Consider the following 20,790-nt stretch of genomic DNA (forward strand, 5'->3'; position numbering starts at 1 on the left):
TACGAATTCACTTTTAGCAATCTGCAGAACTTATCTGCTGCCTAAGGCAGAGCGTGGTTAATAATTTGAAAAAAAGTACAGGTTTAAAATAAAAATAGCGAAATTTAAACCAATAATGAAGAGGTGAAACGAAATTCACATAACACTGATACACCCAGCAAATTTTCTAATTTTATGATGCGAGAAAAGGTTAAATAGAAATTTATCATTCAACCTCTATTATTTATCTAAAACATCTCTGCTGTAAGTTTTATTAATAACTATAGATGCACAATGACCGTAATACTCTTGAATAAGTTTTATTAAATTAAGATAAAATTAAATGGAAAATGGGATTTTAAAATTAAATGAGATGAACTTTAGATTTTTTATATATTATTTTTAAAATTAATAAAATATTATCTATTTCAATGAAGGCTATTAGGATAAAGTTTAAGTCACAATATTCTTTTTAGGAGTATAAACAGTAATAAATTAAAATGCAGGTTGTCTTTGATAGATTTCCCAAGATGTGAAAATAAATGGAACAAAATAGAAATAGTCGACAATCAGGCGTCAGAGTGTAATTTTCCTCTTTCATTTTCTTTTCAAACTCTCCGAAAATAAAGTTAACCCTTGACGAGATAAATATATAAAAGGGGCGATACGGTTGCGAAGAAGCCGAAGAGATAAAGTGCGGAGGACTGGGAAGCATGGACGGACGGCGCGAGATGGCGTTAGCTCCGACGGCGTCGAACCCTAATCCGTTCACGCAGCTGAGCGCCCATGTCAAGAACCTTGAGAGCGGCTTCCGAAGCTGGCTCGCTCGCCAGCCGATGCCGGTCGAGGCCGCCGTCGTCACCGCCACCGGCGCCATCCAGGGGGCCGCCATCGGCGCTATCATGGGATCTGTCTCCTCCGAAGCCGTTCTCGCCCCGCCGCCCAACGTCGCTCCCGAGGCCATGGGCATGGCCTCCCTCAAACAAGCTCAGGTCTGAGTCTCTGCTCCTTTGATTGGTTCTCTTTCCTTTTGCTCTCTTTATATCTAAATTGTTCTCTTTCTTCTTTTTCTCTGTTTTCCCCTTTTAATTTGGTGGTAGATTTAATAAGAGTCTTGCCTCAAGACTCAAGGATTTGCTGTATGTGTTAACAAATTTATATCCTAATTTTCTCTTTTTTCTTCTTTATTTTTTTGGTTTAGGCTTTGGCAGGCGGACCCTTGGTACAAGCCCGTAATTTTGCGGTCATGACTGGTGTAAATGCAGGAATATCTTGTGTCATGAAAAGGATAAGAGGAGTGGAGGATGTCCAGAGTAGGTAAGCTCGCACATAAAGGGGTCAAAGTATAATTTTGTAGTCATTCTTTTTGTACAGTGGCTGTTTTATCATAAAGTTAGATGAATTTTCACATGGACAATTAGACATTATATGCAGATATGCTGCCTTCTTTGCCCATCAGTATTTAATTCTATCACGCCTATTATATATATGTCTTTTGGGAAAATGATGATATTATCTATTCCTGTTGGTGTTGTTGACCTTACTAGAATTTTATGTGAGAGAAGCATCTTTGTAGCTTAGGTGGTAAGGCTTGCTATAGTGCGACATGGTGTTGCAAGTTTTGGTAGTAGGAAGAATCACTTGATAATGTAGATAAGGCTGTGATATCCTGTCCTCCAATATCCTGCAGTGATGACTGTATTGTCCTGTACTTACAGTGACAGAAAATAAATCACGTTATATCAATTGTTTCACAGATCTATGCCAATTATCTCTAGTTATGGTTGCTAAAGCCATCTGTAGGTCTTTTATTTTGATGTAATTTAGTGTTGCCTGGTTCATTGCAAGCATGATGATTTGATGACATTCTCTGTAAAAGTTAAGGACCTTGATGTGTTGAAACTTGTGAGCTTTCAAATTAGGAGTTTCATTTTGATGCTTCAAGTAATCTGACGCTATGAGCTTCTTAAAATTAAAAGAAGAGTTCTCTTGATATTCTTTTGTTAGATAGTTTTGTATGTTTTCAACTGTTTGTTTGATGTTCTCAAAACTATAGTGGAGGATGATTCAAAATCTAAACAAAGAGCTGAAACATATGCATGCTGTAGAAGTCAATATAAGAAATTTAATTTTATATTAACCTTTATTTGATGAAAGCAATTCTAGGAAACACCAATAATTTTTTTTTCAAGCAAGCACTATAATGAGTAAGAAAGACATCTTAAATTTGTATGATGCTTATGAGTTATGAAAGCAATAGTTGCTTGAAGTGAGATATAATGAATGGGAAATTCTGGTTGAAGATGTTGCTTCATTTTGCGTTTTACATGATACTGTTGCTATAATGCATTTATTCCTCTAATTTGTCCAAATAAAGTCTAATGACAATATGCAATTCTTTTAGACAATGAAAACTCATTAAGTATCTTTTAGTGAAATTTAGAGGAATCATTTTCCTTCCTTCTGAAATTGAATAAGAAATGCAAAGCTTGGATGTTCTTGATGAATCTTTATGTGTGGCATGCTGAATAATGAATTTAAGTATGACTTATTAGCTTTGCTATTGAAAGACAATAAGATAGTTTTGTTCCCCTAATAGAAATTCCTAATTGTGTTACCTAACAGGAAATCCTAGCTCCCCTACTTATTGAAATGCATATAATTTGGTTTGGTATTTTTCATTATTCAGATGTGAAATTATGGGTTTAAATAATTGAAATCTTGTTGCAGCATGGTTGCTGCTTTTGGTTCTGGAGCTATGTTTTCATTAGTCAGTGGTATGGGGGCTCCTAATCCTGTAGCCGGTGCAGTTACCTCAGGGTTGGCTTTCGCAATATTCCAAGGTGGCTTTTTCATGGTAAGCTAGTGGAGGCAACTACAAACCTGTAATAGCTAATTATTCTTGCTTCTCTTTGGAACATACTAAGATATTTCCTTCTGATGTATCGTGCAACTATTACAGCTACTGTAAACATTTTTTCTCTAGAAATTTGTGTTTATAATCTTGTGTCTTGATTTTGCAGAATAATTGCTTGTTTGTAGCTTTTCATATATTCTCTTCTTCCTCTGGATGTGATTTTTTTGAAGACAGAAAACCTTCTATTCGTTAAGCTTATGTTTTCTGACGATAGTACATTTCAGTATTCATGATAATTGTATGTTTTCCCAAAAACATAATTGTTTACTTAGATCAAATAATTGAGAATGCTCCATAGGAGATATTCTGATTTAATCAGAAGCAGGAAAGGAAAAGGAGAGCACCATTGTTACTTCTGACACTGACAGAAAAGGAAATCTTGGGTAGAGAGGGATTTTGACAATAGTCTGAGAACTTGCGAATTTGGATATGCTAAGCACAAGATGTCAAAGGTTGTAGATGCGGATGGACCTAGGGAAAGGGTTTTATGAGCTGAATATGTAGTAGGGTTAATTAAGAAATAAATTAATTTAGGGTTTTCTGTTGGATATCTGATTTGAGATCTAAAATAAAGTTAAGTTGATTAAGAGTATGTGATCCTGGAGACCAAAGTTCTTTATTTTAATGAAATGTTAGAAATTCTCGATGACAAAGAAAATAGCTCACTTCTTGCTGGAAGAAAAACAATATGCTATGCATCTGAGTTCTGACACATAATGACCATGGGAACAGGCCCTAAGAGTATTGCCATTTTGGATATGCAGGAACAAATATTAAGTCTAGAAATAAGAGTATTGCCTTTTCTGATATACTTACGGCATCAGTCTAACTTGTTATGGGGATGGGGCCTAAGATTAGTTTCCATCTTTCAGACTATCCATTTATTTTTGGTCTAAGGTAAGAGTACAAGTTCATATTAGCAGTTTTATACATGGTGATTCTTATATCCTTCTGACTTTTCATTTCAGTGTTCAAATAGATCACAAAGTAAAGGTCCTGGTATCAAATAATATCCTAAAATAGGTAATTCTCTGAGGTGACTTTTATTCTTCTGCTAAGTATGATGCACCATGAAATCTCGCAGCTAGGTCAGAAATTCTCCCAGTCACAGCCACAAACTGAGGACCTGTACTACTCTCATACAAGAAGCATGCTGGCAAATCTTGGCCTCCAGAAGTATGAGAAGAATTTCAAGAAAGGCATGCTTACAGATCGTACATTGCCCCTTCTGACTGATAGGTAAAGTGTCCAACTAGCTCTCCTTAACGTTGATAAGCAGCAGTCTAGAATTTTAGTACTTATACAAGTTACTCTGTCATCAAGCTTATACTTTTTTGCCTGCTATAGTGCTCTTAGAGATGTACAGATTCCCCCTGGGCCTAGACTTCTCATTCTCGATCATGTTCAGAGGTTTGTAAACAACTTGGAATTTGGTTGTTCCAAGATTTTCTACTAATTTAATTTTACTCTCCTATTTGTTTATTTCTTCTTTTATGTTCCACAGGGATCCTGAGTTGACGAAAGGAAGGTGAAGTTGTAGGGTCTTCGCATATTTCTCTGGTTGAGCTTCTAAGGCACTTAAAAAGATATCAAAACTTACAGTTATTGCCTAGTTGCAAAAGACATGAATATTTAGTCAGGTTTCTTTTGTTCTAGAAATGGTCAATGTCAACAGTGTGGTTCTCTATCTGATAATTTTGTAGTTTTCTCAATGTATTAGAAACAGTTGAGTTGGATGACTCTGAATGCTGCCAACTCATTCTTAGTGAGAGTAATCAAGTTAATTCAAATGCTTGGAAGGTACTTATCAGCTGGCATTCCATCTCTCTGATGCATAAATTTCACATTACTTTGTGTGGTGCTTATACTCTTGATACCATCAACACTGTATGATCATGGCTTCAAGAGGGATGAGCTGAAGGACACCACCGGAGGTCTCTCTACCTTTAAACGGTTGTTCTACTTTTGCCTCCTTTTCTTTCATTAATATTCAATTCTAGATACTACTAAACCATGCTTTGTTGAAGAGGAGGATTTGATGGATAATTCTGATAATTTCTATATTTGCTGTCAGCATAAGAATTGAAGTACTGATGTGCACTTGAATTCATCATTTTCTTTTCTTTCTCCTCCATTGCCATCTCTCAGGGCAAAAATTGTGTATCTAATTTGTGTCCTAGTGCAGTATGATGCAGATCAGACATTGCATATCCATGCGACATATCCACTTATCATTTTGATTCTGAATTAGTTCAAGGATTCAGATAGTAAACTTTATAACCATAAATATCTTATATGGATATGGATACAGATCATAAAAGAATCAACCAACCTATAATTTATTTTGCACTCTAATGTGCCCCTCTGACTTAATTTAAACTTCCCATGTTTCTCTAATAATTAGAAAAAGAAAAGAGTTAAATTATAAAGAAGTCCTGGAGGCTCAGACGTAATAATTCATGGATAAATTATATTAATATCCCACGCAATCGATGACGCCTTCTACTTTGTCTCATAGCAGGCTAGCAGCACACGTAGGACTTGGGATTAGGACAACACCATCATCGTCTTCGCCTTTATCTCCTTTCCCATGCCACGTCATGATCTGGATCGATAACAACAAGACCTATCTCTTAATATTTATCAAAATAAAATAGACGAAGCTAACGTGCACTATTTATTGTGTCACTACGAAGTAGAAACTCTTTAGTTTCACTTATAAATGTAGAGAGACTTGTTATAAGACTAGATCTCTGTGGGATTTCTCCATCTTTTCTTTGCTTGTATTCTCTCGGATTTATTCCGAGTTTTATCCATGTAAATTAGTAATAAGGGTGTGATAAGGGATGGATATCTTTATTCCACAAGATTATGTTAGCAAGCGCCAGGAGATGAAGCGGAGGCAGAGGCAGCATCAACTCCAGATCCAGACCGTAGTCGTCAGCGATGCCTTTCCGACGCCGACTCCTAGCCAAAGCCCAAGTGGCCCAAGTGCTTTATCTTCTTCTCCTTTCTCTTCCGTTACCGGATCTCCGAAGGATGCAGTAGAAGGAGCTCATTTTACTGGCCATTTCTTTGATTGGTTAAAGCCTTATTAGTGAACAAGATTGTAATAAAAATGACTCTTGTCACGTTTTAATCAAACTGGATAGTTATCATCTATTTGCTACTGGTACTCAGTTGGAAGGGTAGAGTGTAATGATTTTGATGATTGCTTATAAAAGTACAGTAATCCTACATTTTCATCATTTGATTAATGTCCTGTCTTTGATAATTTTGTACAAGATCTTTTTCTCAGCTGTAATATTTATATAACACATATAAACACTCTGCTATTGTTTTAATTAACTAGCATTAATCTTAGTCTATGATTTATATAACTCTACTAATTAAATTATTAAAATATCCTCAGAAAGATTTTTGCCATATTTTATCCTAGAATATCTCACAATATCAAAAATCTCTTCTTAGATCTAATTATATTATCTTATTGCATTAAGAGTAATTTAGGTATTTTAAAATTTACCTTTAATATTCTAATAAAAATGTTTTTTGATTGATACCCATTTGTTTGAAAATAACTTAGTTTAGTTAACTTAGTGTGTCATATAAATATATAGAAAAAAGAAAGATTGGGATTACAAGATCCTTAAAAAAATGAGAATATAATGAAAAAAATGATGGAAAGATAGAGTGTTATTTAAAAATCTCCCTTTCCTGTACTCATATTAGGTAGTTCATATATATTTGTTCACTGTCTACAGACTTTCATAAAATATATGAGAACGTAATTGAGTTTCCCGTCTCTAAATCACTCTATTTTTTTTAATATCGACTCATTTCAAAATTTTTAATTTTCCATATTTTATATATATATATATATTATATTATATTATTATTTATTATAATTATCTATTTTCATTAAATAATTTTAATTTTTATCAAAATTTAATAAATAATTTTTACTTGTCAGAGACGAAGAAGAAACACATATTTAAATCTGTGATGATGCACCAAATCACACTAGCTACTTTTAGGGCTGTCAAAATAATCGAGCTTGCTCGAGTTTAGCTCGATAATACTCGATTAAGCTCGACTCGAAAATATACTGATCCGAGCTTAATCATTAAAGCTAGACTCGAAATTAAATTCGAGCCAAGCTTGATCCCGAGCCGGCTCGAGTCGACTCGAATATATATATATATAATATGAGTAATATCAAACTAATATGAACCATTAGACTAAACCCTTTCACCTATTTAGAATTTCAGTCATTATTTTCTGACACAATTATCTTTATTGTTTGTAATTTATATTTTGGTTGCTTGTAGTTTTTTGACTCAATTATCTTTGTTATTTGTAATTTATATTTTAGTTGCTTGTAGTTTTGTAACCCATTTATCTTTATTGCTTGTAATTTATATTTTGGTAATATTTACATCTTTATAGTTAAATTAGGTTTTATTTTAAACTTGATTCAAGCCTAAATTAATTTAAGCTTGCTCAGGCTCGAAAATGGTTTAAAATTGATAAGGTTTGAAATTGCTAATTGAGTAGCTCGTTTAAGCTCAAAATTGGCTCGAGTTTGAAATTGACTCAGATTGAAATTATTTTAATTTAAGCTTGATCACAAAGACATGCTCGAAATTAATTTCAATTCAAGCTTGATTAGAGCTAGACTTAATCAAGCTCAGCTCGTTTACACCCCTAGCTATTTTTTCTATAACTAAGAAGGTCATGAGATCGACTCTAACTCTAAATAATTATTGTAAAAAAAAATTACTTAGTAGTCGGTAGTAGCTTAACTCAGTTCAATTAATGGCTCGGCAGTACAGTGCAGCGCAGAAAGAGTCAGCTCATTGTCGAGCCTATATTTATCCTTCAAGCTCTTGACTCATAAAAAAAAAAATCAAGCTAGCTAGCCATGTCGGATACTCAAAATAGAGGAGAAAAGGAAAATAAAAAAAGAAAAAGGAAGGAAAAATAGAAATCAATGACGCGAAGAAATTCTGTGGGGGGAACTTGTTTGATGTAATTCCTCAGCGGTTCCCATTCTTGACCATGAAATGCTTCTTAGGGTTGCTGCGTGGTGGACCTCTTGACGGTGGCTACGAAGGAGACCCGAATGACTTCCACAAGGTTAGTAAACGTCTTTGTATTTTTCTTGGAATTTCCAACACGCGTTGGTTTACATATGAGGAGACTAGACTAGACTAATCTAGTATCTTGTGACCCCAAAGGACACGGCGAGATTATATTAGGGCACCGTCTTCCATCTTTCCTAGTTCCACAAATATATAAATATTAATCCACGTTCGATCCTTTGACTTGCAGTTGCTACAATTGTGTGTCTTTTGGAGGGTTTAATGGGGCAATAGATCTCTTCTAATTTTAGGTTGATTAAAGTTATTTTTTAAGTACATCATTTGCTTTGCAAAACATATGTTTAGTAGTAAAAATATATGGTGATTGTTAGGCTACATCCATGTGACAAAGATGCTCATCATTGGGAGAATCTGATATGACACCCTGTTTGTAAAGCCATGAGGATAGATATCAATTGATTTCATTTCAGAAGAATCCAATTCATTCCATTTGGAAATGAAATTTTCATTGGGTGGAACTGAAATGAATTCAGTTCACTTCTGTTTGTGAAAACCAACCTCAAAATCATCAGATTTAGTCATGAAACCAAATCAAATCGATTCTGACCTTCTAAGCATGATCTTTTAGAATCCAGATTTCCAGATCCATTGAGCTATAGGATTTTGGGGTTTCCAGAAGGGGGTAAGTAGTCGAGAAAGCACGTCTTACTCTTCTAATGGAGATATCAAGAGGTGTGTTTAAACATAAAAGATAAAAAATTACTGCCCTCTAACAACTTAAGCTTTTACATTTTAAAGTAGTTGGCGAGTTAACAAGAAGAAGCATCTCAAATTCTTAAAAATCACATTAACATAATACAAATCTGAAACAACAATCTAATTTGATATGTTGGGTCTTCATCTGGCACTTAAAATTGAGTCTGAAGAAGACTCATTTAATGACTCTATTGCTTCGAGTTCAATTGTGTGCTCATCCCTCCAATTTGGAGAAGATAGGAAGGGCCTTTGTGGCATGTCCAAATCCTCCAAATTCCCTTCTAACATCTCTATGACTTTGCTCATGGATGGTCTGTCAACAGGATTCATCTGTATGCACCATAATGCCACTATAACCAACTTCTTTGCAATACCCTTCTCATCATCACTAGCATCTCCCATTCCCATGTCTCCTCCTAGAATAATCTGGTCGTATATCCAAGAAGGAAAGTAGAATTGGCTTGAACCATTGGCATGCTTGTCTACTTGCTTCCTCTTTCCAGCCATCTCCATCAGCAACATTCCATAGCTATACACATCAGATTTGTATGAGATATTCCCAAATTTCTTGTAGAATAACTCGGGCGCGATATACCCGATGGTTCCTCGTGCAGCGGTAATTGATATGATGCTGTCTTCTAAAGGATAAAATTTTGCGAGTCCAAAATCCGAGACTTTTGGGGTGAAATTGTCATCAAGTAGGATATTGTGGGGCTTGATGTCAAAATGGAGGATCTTCATACTACATCCCCTATGAAGATACTCGATTCCCTGAGCAACCCCAAGTGCTATTTCCTGCAACTTTTCCCATTCTAATTCATTGTTCTTTCCATCTTGAGAAGATAGATATTTATCTAAGGAACCATTCGGCATTAACTCGTATACTAAAGCTCTTTTAGACCCTTCTGCACAAAATCCTATCAGTTGCACCACATGCACATGATGAATTCTTCCAATGGTTGCAACCTCATTGATAAATTCCTGCCCATTAGCTGTGGACTTGCCTAACATCTTTATTGCAACAAGAGTGCCGTTTGCAAGCTTACCTTTGTAAACAGAACCAAAACCTCCCTGTCCAAGTTTCTCCTTGAAACGAGCGGTCATCTTGAGAAGTTCCCAGTATGAATACCTTGTAGGAATGTGATTCTTGTACTCACATAGGAATTCCTCAATTTTTTCATCCATTGCTAGATGTCTCCGTCTTAGTTTATAGATCAAAAACAGTGAGAAGCACAAGTAGCCAACTGCTGTTCTTCCTAATAAATAATAGCCTGGACATAATAATCAATCAATTTGATTAGAATGTATAGTAGACTAACTAAATAAAGCTTATCACCCTTGTAAAGAGTGTTTTGTATTATTTTCCTTACCAAATACATGTATGGAAGAACTAAGCACAGAAAGCATCCCTGTCAAAAATAGTACGAAACATCAAGAAGGAGCAATTCAGGCTACTGATGGAAAAAGCTGATACTCAATGTAAGTTTTATATGCTTACCATTTGCAACTGATAATAGGAATTCCAGGAAACCTGCAATGTTATTTAAGTAGCCTTAGTAATGCAAAATTACTAATATTGAATTGCTAATGACCATAACAACAGGTACCATTTGAACAGAATCAGTTATCTTAGTTACATTTGAGCAATATGGCATGTCAACTATCATTTATTGGTGAAAGAGAAGAAGTAAAAAGGATCCTCTTGAAATAACTCATCGAGTGAAAGCAAAAACACTGCATTAACCATTTTTAGCACTTACAGTGACTTGAATCAAATGGCATAGGACATGAAGACCTTGGGTTGAAAGCATAGTCACCAAACTGGAGGACTACACCATCTTTCAATATATCCCGGATGGTGGAGTAAGTTAGATTCGTCAACCCAGTGTACTGTATAGAAGCTTCTCCTACAACATTGCAATCCTCATGGAGATATCCCACTGAGAACCACCCCACTAGAAGATAATTATATTCTGCATTCATGTGGCTACTGCCATTCTTACAAGGAGGTGAAGCCACATAGGAAGATTCGTTCACTGGAACTGAGCAGTTCACAAATACTACGCTGTAGAGATAATTGGATGGAAGATATGGATCGTATTGAGACCCATCCAAGTTATAATCGGTAATAAAATCATCTGGTACATAGGAGCAATTGTCAGCAAGTAGGTCAGGATCAACAATTCTGATTGTGTTGTTCTGGTAGCTAATATCCTCAACGAAATACTTCTTTCTATTCAGTTGTAGAATAGTCTGATTTCTTTCGCAGATCAGCTGATGCTGGGGATCTCCGCAGTCCTGAGGATCACTTTTGAAGCGGAATGGGTAAGTGATGTTTTGTATATTTCCACAGGAAGAGTTACAATCTATTCCATCGCTATAGACAGGCACAAAAATTGAAAATTCCACAAGAAGCAAGCATGCTATTTTACCTACTGAAAGGATGAAGTCCATAGCTAATTATCTGTGGATGGAAGTGGGAAAGAGTAGGCTCTTCTCTGCTAGAAAGAATTAACTTTGATTGGATAACCTCATAATTTATAAACAGAGAAGCCAGTGAAAGTTGGCTTCCTAGAAAATTCTCATGATTTTATTTTCCACTTATGACCTAGTCAGTGTCCCATTATCAGAAAATCCAGCTGCAGTCAAGTTTGTCAACAGTGTATGCTTTTAAAAGTCAGGAATGATAGAGACATTTTGGTCTTCATCCTGATAATATTTGGTCACTAGGAGTGAATGTGAATTTCTCAATCCTTCTAGGCAGATGGTTTTCCTGGCAAGATCTTTAGCCTTGGCAATCATCTTTTTGGCTCTACAAACCAATGAAGCCAAGAACACTTGCTCAGTTTACAGATGTTCTGCACGAGGTCCTGATATCCGCTTTCCTTTTTGGACAGCGGCGCAACCTCGGCACTGTGGTTACCCAGGATTCAAGCTATCCTGCAACGGGAGCAACACCGTGTTACAGCTTCCATCTTATGGTGAAGTTTTAGTTACATCCATCTCTTATACGCTAAATCGGCTCACCATTGTTGGCCCCAGAAATTGTATAGAAGGCCTTCTCTTGCAATTCAACTCATCAGCCACTCCATTCAACTATGAAAGCATGGACCCTCCTTATGGTAATCTCAAGTACACGTTTCTAAATTGTTCTAGCAATGTGACCTCTGATGGATTCTTTCCAGTCCCTTGCCTGACTAACACTAGCGAGAAACCAGGACATTATGTTTACGCAGTAGATTCATCTACGCAATTGGGTCTGTTGCCGCAGTCCTGCCAAAGGATACATACTCTTGTAGTTCCTTATTATTTCAGGCATGGTTATGGATACTTTGATTATGACACCCCAGAAATTGCTGATGAACCCTACTGTTTCTCACGTAATTACAATTCATGTCTCTTCCTTTCCTGGAGTGTGCCCGGATGCGAATTTGGTTGCCTCAACTGTGGCTTCAAGAGCAGTACTAGTAATAAGACACTCTGTTTTGATCCATATCCACCGTACAATGGAGGGTTCATTTTTGATAATAACTCAGGCATGTTAACTTTTCTTCTATTCCTTTTTCTTCTTTCTGTATCTGTTAACTTATTGTGATAACATAGCAATCGTAGACAGAAGAACTTAATGATTTCTTCACAGTTATGACATGGCCTTTTGAAAGATAAAATCTATCCTGCTGTTCAAGCTTTGTCAAATTTGAGAGATATGTTATGTACTAACTCTAGCCACAACATAATTAGTCATCATAGGAGTGGAAATTAGTCATCTAGATGTAATTGCTGTTTCCTTATTGCACTGGATTTGTTTGTCTCTATAAGATAGATAACCTTTACAAGATGTTACTTTTTATTACAACTGATTGAAGCTAATTATCACAAGTTCCTTTTGCAGGGAAGAGCACCAAACATTTGATGATAATAGGTTTGTTTATATCTGCTTGACTTTCTGAGGTACTATTTTGGTCTAAATATATATTCAAGATTATTAGTAACTCTTAATTTTGTGTCATACTACAGGTATTTGCACAGCCTTCGTCTTTATCACAGTAGCAATAGCTACAATGTTTAGTGTCTACTATTTCAGAAAACGTGGTAAGGAGAAAGAGATGGAGAACCAAATGAATGTTGAGAGGTTCTTAGAAGACTACAAATCTCTCGGTCCCAAAAGATACTCCTATGCTCATATCAAGAAGATTACTAATCACTTCAAGATTAAACTTGGTGAAGGTGGTTATGGTAGTGTCTTCAAAGGTTCACTTCCTAATGGACAACAAGTTGCGGTAAAAGTCCTGAAAAAAGATTCTAGAAATGATGGACGAGAGTTCATAAATGAAGTCGGCACAATCGGTAGAGTTCACCATGTAAATGTGGTTCGACTTTTAGGATTCTGTGCTGACGGAGTCCGACGAGCTCTTATCTATGAGTTGATGCCAAATGAATCTTTAGCGAAGTTTATTTCCTCGGTCACGGTTCGGAGAGATTCATTGAGCTGGGGGAAACTGCAGGATATTGCGGTCGGCATTGCCAGAGGAATGGAGTATCTTCACCAGGGATGCAACCAAAGAATTCTCCATTTTGATATCAAGCCTCACAATATTTTGTTAGATGAAAACTTTATTCCCAAGATTTCTGATTTTGGGCTTGCCAAGTTATGTTCTAAGGAACACAGTGCCGTGTCAATTACCGCCGCAAGGGGAACCATTGGATATATTGCACCTGAAGTGTTATCTAGAAACTTTGGCAATGTGTCATACAAATCAGATGTATATAGTTTTGGAATGCTGCTGCTGGAAATGGTTGGGGAAAGGAAGAATAAAAATGGAATAATGGATGACACCCTTGCGCTATCGATGTATAATCGCCTGTGTCAAGAGGAGAAGACAGGACAAGAGATTGCTGGAGAGGAGGATGCATCGATTGCGAGAAAGTTAACGATAGTGGCATTGTGGTGCATACAATGGTATCCAGTCGATCGACCATCTATGAAGATTGTGGTGCAAATGCTTGAAGGGAGCATGGAAAGTCTGGAGATGGCCCCTAATCCTTTTGCCTACATGTCAACAGCTCCATCAATTGAACTCGCAAATGTTCCCTTTCCATCTCATGCCTCAAACTTGCATGCAATATCGGAAGAAGAAGAGGAAACAAAAGTGGAATGAGTTCGATATTGCTTAGATGACCTAAGAGTATGGAGATTTTCTGAGAACCTAGTGTAATCTTTTCAAATTTATTATGTATTAGTACTTCTGTTTCACTATTGATACTGTATGATATATGAAGTGTAGTCTCATATGGAATAAAAAAGTAAGACGCAAATGGCTTATATGACACTGTGTTCCGAGCTTACATTCTTAGGTTTTGAGAGTTTGATTAAGTTCCAGTATGCATCTCTAGTTAGAATTAGTTCATAACTAGAGTTTTGATGCTGCCTGACCGTATGAACGACATAAACAGAGCAAGGCTTTCTAAAACTATGTTAGCGTCTACTAACTTGATTTTGTAACCAAATACTAGTGTATTCAAAAGCATGATTAAAATTGAGATTGAGCAAAAAGATGAAAATTGAGCAGAAATGTGAGGTAATATGTTCTTTTCTTTCCATATAGAACAAGTTTAGGCCTAAAGGGGATTTACCATTTTACCCACGACAAGACCAAATAGTAAAAATGGTACTGCCCACCAACAGGCAGGCATTGGGCACATCATACGTACAAGCACACATTGCATGCCTACAAAACTGCATATATTGCATAGTTACAATACTATACTACATACATAGAAGTACGTATTGTGTATTCATAAGTACGCAGTGTATATGTACACCCACACATTGTATATATAGGAGTGCGCATTATGGAATAAAGATCATAAAAGGTACATATTTCTTGAAATAACCTACATTTTTTTGTGGAGGTTAAGCTTATAATATTGTTTCGGTGAACTACATCCATCAACCACAAGGGATATTTTAGTCAATTTATATAATATGTCCTTAATCTCTACTCCTTAAACTAAAATAAGGAACATTTTAATTCAAATTTGTATCAACAAACATCCAAAATTTCTATAGTCTTTGAAGGTACCTAAATTGAGGTTAAAAAATAAGTGCATCTTAAACGTGTTTTAAGCTAACCCCGCTTCAAACGGCACCATATAAAGAATAGTCAGTCCAGCAAAGGAAGGGTAAGGAATCATTCCGCGTTGGAATTTTAACAACTCTTTTGCGTGATAGTGATACTATGCAAATGAACCTGTCAGGCAATCAATGGAGATGTTGACGAATTAATGACAGATGATATATATATATATATATATTATACAAATAGACTTTTGATAGAATATATTAAAAAAAAAAAGATGAGCAGTGAAAGTACAAGCTTCTCAATTCCGTGTGTTCTTTTTTTCCTACAAATAGCTCCAATGTCTACTGCTTCATGGTCAAAGTCTTCGCTATTCAACATTCTTCCATAGAAAACGTTTGAGAGATGATTTGATTACCAACAACTTGGCACCTCTGTGGATATTAGCTGCTCTACTCATTTAGCCTTGTCTGTTTTGAGGTTAGTAACGTTTAAATTGGTTCATAAACTCTTAAATTAATTCAGTAATTAAACAAATTTTTTTAAATCTTTTTTATACCTAACTAAATTAATTTTTAAAAAAATTAAAACTAAAAAATAAAACTGACTAATTGAGTTCGATTTTTAACTCAAACCAAATAAAACCTAATAACTAGCGACATCCTTGATAATTTATTCTTTATACTTACAAACGAGCAAGAAATATAAGTCACTTACAATGGGGGCTTTGAGTATATTAAGCCTTCAGAATTCAGACTGCACCTGGCTCAACCCGGCTTGATTTTATTTCGGCGTGAAACCCCCCGACCGCGACCACCGGTCTGAATCGGAGTTCAAACAGGGCTGGAAGGCCCACCAAGCCCAGTAGGAAAACATGATTTGAACAGTGAAAATTTTGCCTCTTAACAATAATTAGGATTCTGATAATTGTTTAGCTGGCTGTTTAAAGTGGGAGGCCACTAATTCTCAATAAAATAATTTTCAGATTTGATCATTACTAAATTGTACTTCCTCAGGAAAGACAATCCATCAACAAAGAATAGAGATATATGGATTGTTTGATAGAAAGAGATGATCTATTAGTCAAATGGTGGCATTTCTATGCTGCCATCATTTATAAGTCTAAAGGCTCAAACATCCTTTCTACCAGCCTCTCAGCTACATCAGAATTTGGCAAGAACATAACACCAGCAATGCTGACAATTCCTGGGTTCTGGTTGTTGAGCAGAGAGTAAGTAGCGGCAAGCCCAAACTCTGCATTCAAACAGAAGTGGAGCAAACCACGAGGGAAGATGAGCTAGATCACCATCCCCTAGTGTCTTCTGAAATAGTTGCCCCTTGGTGTTGAAGGCCTGGACATTTGGTGGCAGAGATGATGTTCATTGTTGACCAGATGAAGTTATCGAGATCGCCAGCGCCATGATAATGTTAGGGTTCTTGCACTGGAAGCCGTTCATGAAAAGCTTCCTTCTTTCACCTTGGGTTGCCATGGGTGATGGGGACATGTATGTTGAAGAGGAATGCCATTAACGAAGCATGTCAAATTGGAGAAGCTGAGGAGAAGAATAAGGAAGGGTGGCATATGATTTAGGAAAGCTTCATCTTGTTCTCCTGATTGCGTACTTGGTCTTCTGTGTGTAGCTTACATAGTAGAGCAAAGGTACGGGATGCAAACAAATGGAAATGTGCTCTGGACTCCTGGAGTTCACTCCAGGATTTGCTTTGGAATATGCCAATAGAATAGAATTGCTTAAAGAATACACGCTCTCTGTTTCAACTTTCAACAACAAACCAGGTTTTTTTTTAATCCAAAACAAGTTCCTTGCAGAAGAAGTACACAGGAAAAACTTAAGGAAAAAATTGTATTTTCCTATGGCCTAGTTTTTATCTCTATAGATTAGGGTTGAAAACGGATCCGATATAGATTGGATAGTGATCAACCCATATTCGAATCCATATTTTAATAAGAATACGAAGTCAGATACCGATATTTGACGAATAACAAAATTTAAAATTATATCTTAACTAAACGAATACAGATAATTTTCGAATAAAAAATCGAACCTTAAATAGACATTGATCGAATTTTAAACGAAATATGATATTTTATTTAGACATAATTAATACAAAAATATTAAGAGTTTTATAAAAAAATAATTTTTTTGTACGTCAAATACACATAAATTAGAGGAATTAATTTTTACAAATAATATATAATACATCATTAGTAATAATATCAATATTCACTATTTAAATAAACAAACTAAAAACTATAAATTATTTTAAAAAATATGTGGGTAAACAAATATCCAATATTTGTATTCGAATCCGAAAATTATATTTAACCCGTATCTGAATCTGTATTCAAAATTTTTTCAAAAATTCTATCTGTATCCGTATTAAATAAATTTTTTTTATCCGAATCAGATTGGATAGTGGGACGGGTTAGAGTTAATCCTACCAGTTTTCACCCCTACTAACTAGACATGCTCAACATTGAAATCATAAATAGCCAAGTTCGCAAAGCCTTATTTTCCCTCCATACATACAAACTCATCACATAATTTCAGCAAAAGGAAAGTGAAAGCTCAATGTAGGAACAACGGACTAGTGCTATTCCATCAACGGTATATGAATTTTAACTTGAATTATAATAACTGTCACTGTGTCTGAATTTAAATGAGAAGAGAAGAGATAAACAAAGAAAATTACTTCCTTTTCTTTTCTTTATTTGACGATGCTTTATCCGATGATAGGTTAACAGAATTATTATCCAAACCATCCTTATCAGATGATGATTGGCCACACACTTCTGCTACCACGAACCCAGAAGAGTACTTTTTGATCCTCAAGGAAATGAGAATACTGGATGCAATTCCAAGTAGAGGAAAAAGATACGAGTAGACCTGGGATTTCTTAGAGCCAGATGTGGAGGCCACAGCTGCACCAGCTAGGCTGCCAATGGATGTATTCTGTAGGATCATTGGTAGGCAGCCAACAATTGTTGGAAGAAGGAAATCAACAAGAAAACTAACTTTCGTTGCAGCTAAAGCGTAGTTGATGACATAGGAGGGCAAGGGTGAAAACCGAGCAAGAAGCACAAATTTCCAGCCATCTTGTTCAACTCCTCTAACAAGGAGATGGAAGTATTTGCTACTCTGTGCCCACTCCATTGCTGATTTAGAGCTCCTGAAAATTGCACTGAACAAAACAAAGAATAAAAATGCTGCTCAAAACAGAAAGGTGAACGAAAAATTTGAAGCATGCACATGGCTGTAATGAATGACACAAAAGCATGATACTAGAAACAAAAGGTCTTTTATGCAGGTTATATTCTTGGCACATGTATACTACATTTTCGTGTTCTTTCAGTCCTATAGTCTTCACACATGTATACTACATTTTCGAGTTCTTTCAGTCCTATATGTCCCTTCACACAATGCTATGTGAAACAATTAATTAAAACATGAATTCTGTAATTATATGGGTCACAGTAATCGGCATTATAAGCTATTCTTTTCTGTACAAACTAAAACCTGACCAGCAGGGATTCCTTGTGGTCAACTGAACAGCATAACATAAAGATGCAGTTCATTATAGGGATTAGCATCATGCCTAGTCAACTTATCTGTTATAAGACTTTCTATAATGTAAATCTTCAGTTGAAATCTCAACAGCATGAACCTCATTGTGGAAGACAAAGGTGATGCTCAAAATTGCAGTACATTCCCCTCTTTTCTGCTATTAGCCTATTAAATGTTTACTTATTAGAATGTAGTGTCACAGAAAAAGCACGTTAGAAAGCTAAATTGCATTGCTAAAAGACAGGAAGAGAATTACAAAAGGAAGAAGATTACATCAACTTGTGGTTGTGATTAGTTAAAGTTGTAAAACAGAATATCACATTATTCAAATATTAAATGACATAAATAATTTATAGAAAATTAAATATAAAAACCCAAAGAAATCTTCGTATAATAGAAAATTGGTTGAAGATTGCCTTGACTATAGTAGTACAATAGTATCAATAAAACATGAATACAAATTTAAAGCATCAAGTAGAAAAAAATTCTTTCTTCCAGTAATGATGTTGGATAATTTTATCAAACAGTATAACAATATCATGCATGTTAAGTGAATATAGACGATCTCACCACAATTTGGCTATAATACGACTTAAGGATCAGGAGAAAATAAAAATAAAGAAAAAAATCAAACATTTATCATGATATCATGGTTCACATGATCACAGCACAATGAGAATGCACCCAGTAACTATAAGAACGATAAAAAAACAAAAAAAATTCTGCATGAAGATGGATAATTTCACATTTCCACTGCTTTGAAAACTGAATTGAATATGCCCTTCATATTTAATTTCTATACTGACAGGGCATAGGGCTATATGGAGTTTATCGTAGCTCTATCAGGGTATGTGTGCAAATTTCGGACTTTTAGATGGAAAGTCTGTATACATCAAACTTTTGGGTGTCTTGCTATTCAAATTTATCAAACAAAAACTATCAATCAAGTTATCTTTTGTGGGGTATATGCCCTAAACCCCCAAAAAAGGTTGTAATCTTCAAAGGAAGCATATCCAAGGAACTTACATTACAGAACTTTACTTGATCGTCAATCCACCATCATCTATCAATTTATTCTCTTTCCATGTCGGCATATTTACATTTAGGTGCTGAAATAAAGGTATCTAGGTCTTTCACCATATTCATATAATGGTATGGGATGCCAAAATAAATCCTCATAGATTCCACTGCACATAAGGATGAAACATTTACCTATTTAAAACTGAAAAAGACAATATGGATAAAAAATTCTAGTCCCATGATTTTGATGCTTATTAGGGACAAGAACAATACAATAGAAAATTAACCAATACCCTTATACCATATCAACAAAAGGGTAGAAAGCTAGCTCACAATCCCACAAGATTAGGCAGAACAAGTGCCTTAACGCCTTTTCATGTCAAACATCTTCTCATCATCCTCTCTGGGAAAGCTTTCTTCCTCATTATTCTCAGAGAACGATTGACTCAATAAGTAAATCTTGGAATACAAGGGTTAATTTATCATCACTTCTAGTCTCAGGTCTCACTTAAATTTTCACCAAAAAATCGAACTTTGATACATTACAAGAGGAATTTGCCAAAACTGAGCAAGCAATTGGGATCCAAATAATTAAAAATATAAATCAAGTATCATCGCAGTCCCCAACAAACTATTTTCAGATAAAATCTTCAATACACTAAAAAGAAAAGAAAACTACTTGAGTACGTTATTCCATCTCACCCTAACCAATATAAAAAAGAACCCCTAAAATATGAAGAAATCTAGATCATTTCTTCATGAAAGAACTAGATATATAAGGGAAAGAACACTAACCGTCCGATCCAGAAGGAAAGGGAAGCGCCGAGGACCTTGGCGGAGAAGACGCAGAGGACGGCGGGGAAGAATCCGAAGAGGAGGGAGGCGCCGGCCTCGAAGAACACGGCATAGGGTAGGCAGAGGGCCAAGGTGAGGGTGTGGGCCGCCACGTAGACGGGGATGGCCCACACGCCGAGCCTATGGGAGAGCTCCCGAAAGGTCGACAGGACGGCGTCCGGGTCCCACCCGTACCGCCGGCTCAGGCCCACGATGAGAGCGACGGCGAGTATTAACGAGCCGGTTCGGAGTAGACCCTTCGCCATCTTTTATCTTTCTTTACCTTTCTCCTCGTCCTTCTTCTCGGCGTTCGGGAGCGGCGAGCTATGTGATTTGGTTTTGCCCCCGTCTCGTTGGAGCTTGGGTTCGTTCCGCCCTCCCTCGAAGTCTAATAGTCTTACTCTTGACTAATGGATGTGCGGATTAAAGTCGACGCCCGATCCAACATCGATTCGGATAATCGGGTCTACGGGCGTACCTAGATGGGACCCATTTCCGCCTACCACAATCCAACT

The 20,790-nt window shown here is 36.1% G+C and overlaps 4 protein-coding genes across 7 annotated transcripts; 2 read left to right on the forward strand and 2 right to left on the reverse strand.

Moving 5' to 3' along the window:
* The first annotated feature begins 639 nt into the window (after positions 1–639).
* Positions 640–4,706, forward strand: LOC140764785 (chloroplastic import inner membrane translocase subunit HP30-2-like). The gene is made up of 6 exons (XM_073103538.1): positions 640–971; positions 1,181–1,296; positions 2,710–2,836; positions 3,981–4,135; positions 4,244–4,306; positions 4,401–4,706. The coding sequence occupies exons 1-6, from the start codon at positions 693–695 to the stop codon at positions 4,426–4,428; spliced, it is 768 nt and encodes a 255-aa protein (XP_072959639.1). The 5' UTR covers positions 640–692; the 3' UTR covers positions 4,429–4,706.
* Positions 4,707–8,113: 3,407 nt separating this feature from the next.
* On the reverse strand, positions 8,114–11,249 carry LOC140758505 (rust resistance kinase Lr10-like). Of its 2 annotated transcripts, XM_073094711.1 has the most exons (5): positions 11,190–11,249; positions 10,518–11,065; positions 10,256–10,288; positions 10,128–10,166; positions 8,114–10,028 (listed from the first exon to the last, which is right to left on the reverse strand). In XM_073094711.1, the coding sequence occupies exons 2-5, from the start codon at positions 10,738–10,740 to the stop codon at positions 8,899–8,901; spliced, it is 1,425 nt and encodes a 474-aa protein (XP_072950812.1). In that variant the 5' UTR covers positions 10,741–11,065; positions 11,190–11,249; the 3' UTR covers positions 8,114–8,898. The 2 variants fall into 2 exon arrangements, with proteins under 2 accessions (XP_072950812.1, XP_072950805.1); XM_073094704.1 differs by having other exon boundaries at positions 8,115–10,028; positions 10,518–11,211.
* A 250-nt stretch (positions 11,250–11,499) lies between these two features.
* On the forward strand, positions 11,500–14,080 carry LOC140758486 (rust resistance kinase Lr10-like). 3 transcript variants are annotated; one of them, XM_073094682.1, is made up of 4 exons: positions 11,500–11,879; positions 11,976–12,293; positions 12,650–12,679; positions 12,775–14,080. In XM_073094682.1, the coding sequence occupies exons 1-4, from the start codon at positions 11,522–11,524 to the stop codon at positions 13,914–13,916; spliced, it is 1,848 nt and encodes a 615-aa protein (XP_072950783.1). In that variant the 5' UTR covers positions 11,500–11,521; the 3' UTR covers positions 13,917–14,080. The 3 variants fall into 3 exon arrangements, with proteins under 3 accessions (XP_072950783.1, XP_072950775.1, XP_072950793.1); XM_073094674.1 differs by having other exon boundaries at positions 11,500–12,293; XM_073094692.1 differs by lacking the exon at positions 11,976–12,293.
* A 3,351-nt stretch (positions 14,081–17,431) lies between these two features.
* Positions 17,432–20,647, reverse strand: LOC140760622 (uncharacterized). The gene is made up of 2 exons (XM_073097657.1): positions 20,237–20,647; positions 17,432–18,038 (listed from the first exon to the last, which is right to left on the reverse strand). Exons 1-2 carry the CDS (start codon positions 20,539–20,541, stop codon positions 17,546–17,548), a joined length of 798 nt encoding a protein of 265 aa, XP_072953758.1. The 5' UTR covers positions 20,542–20,647; the 3' UTR covers positions 17,432–17,545.
* Positions 20,648–20,790: the final 143 nt, after the last annotated feature.

This window comes from Typha angustifolia, chromosome 1 (assembly GCF_048772165.1).
Source record: "Typha angustifolia cultivar Huaian chromosome 1, ASM4877216v1, whole genome shotgun sequence".
In the NCBI taxonomy this organism is placed as follows: domain Eukaryota; kingdom Viridiplantae; phylum Streptophyta; class Magnoliopsida; order Poales; family Typhaceae; genus Typha; species Typha angustifolia.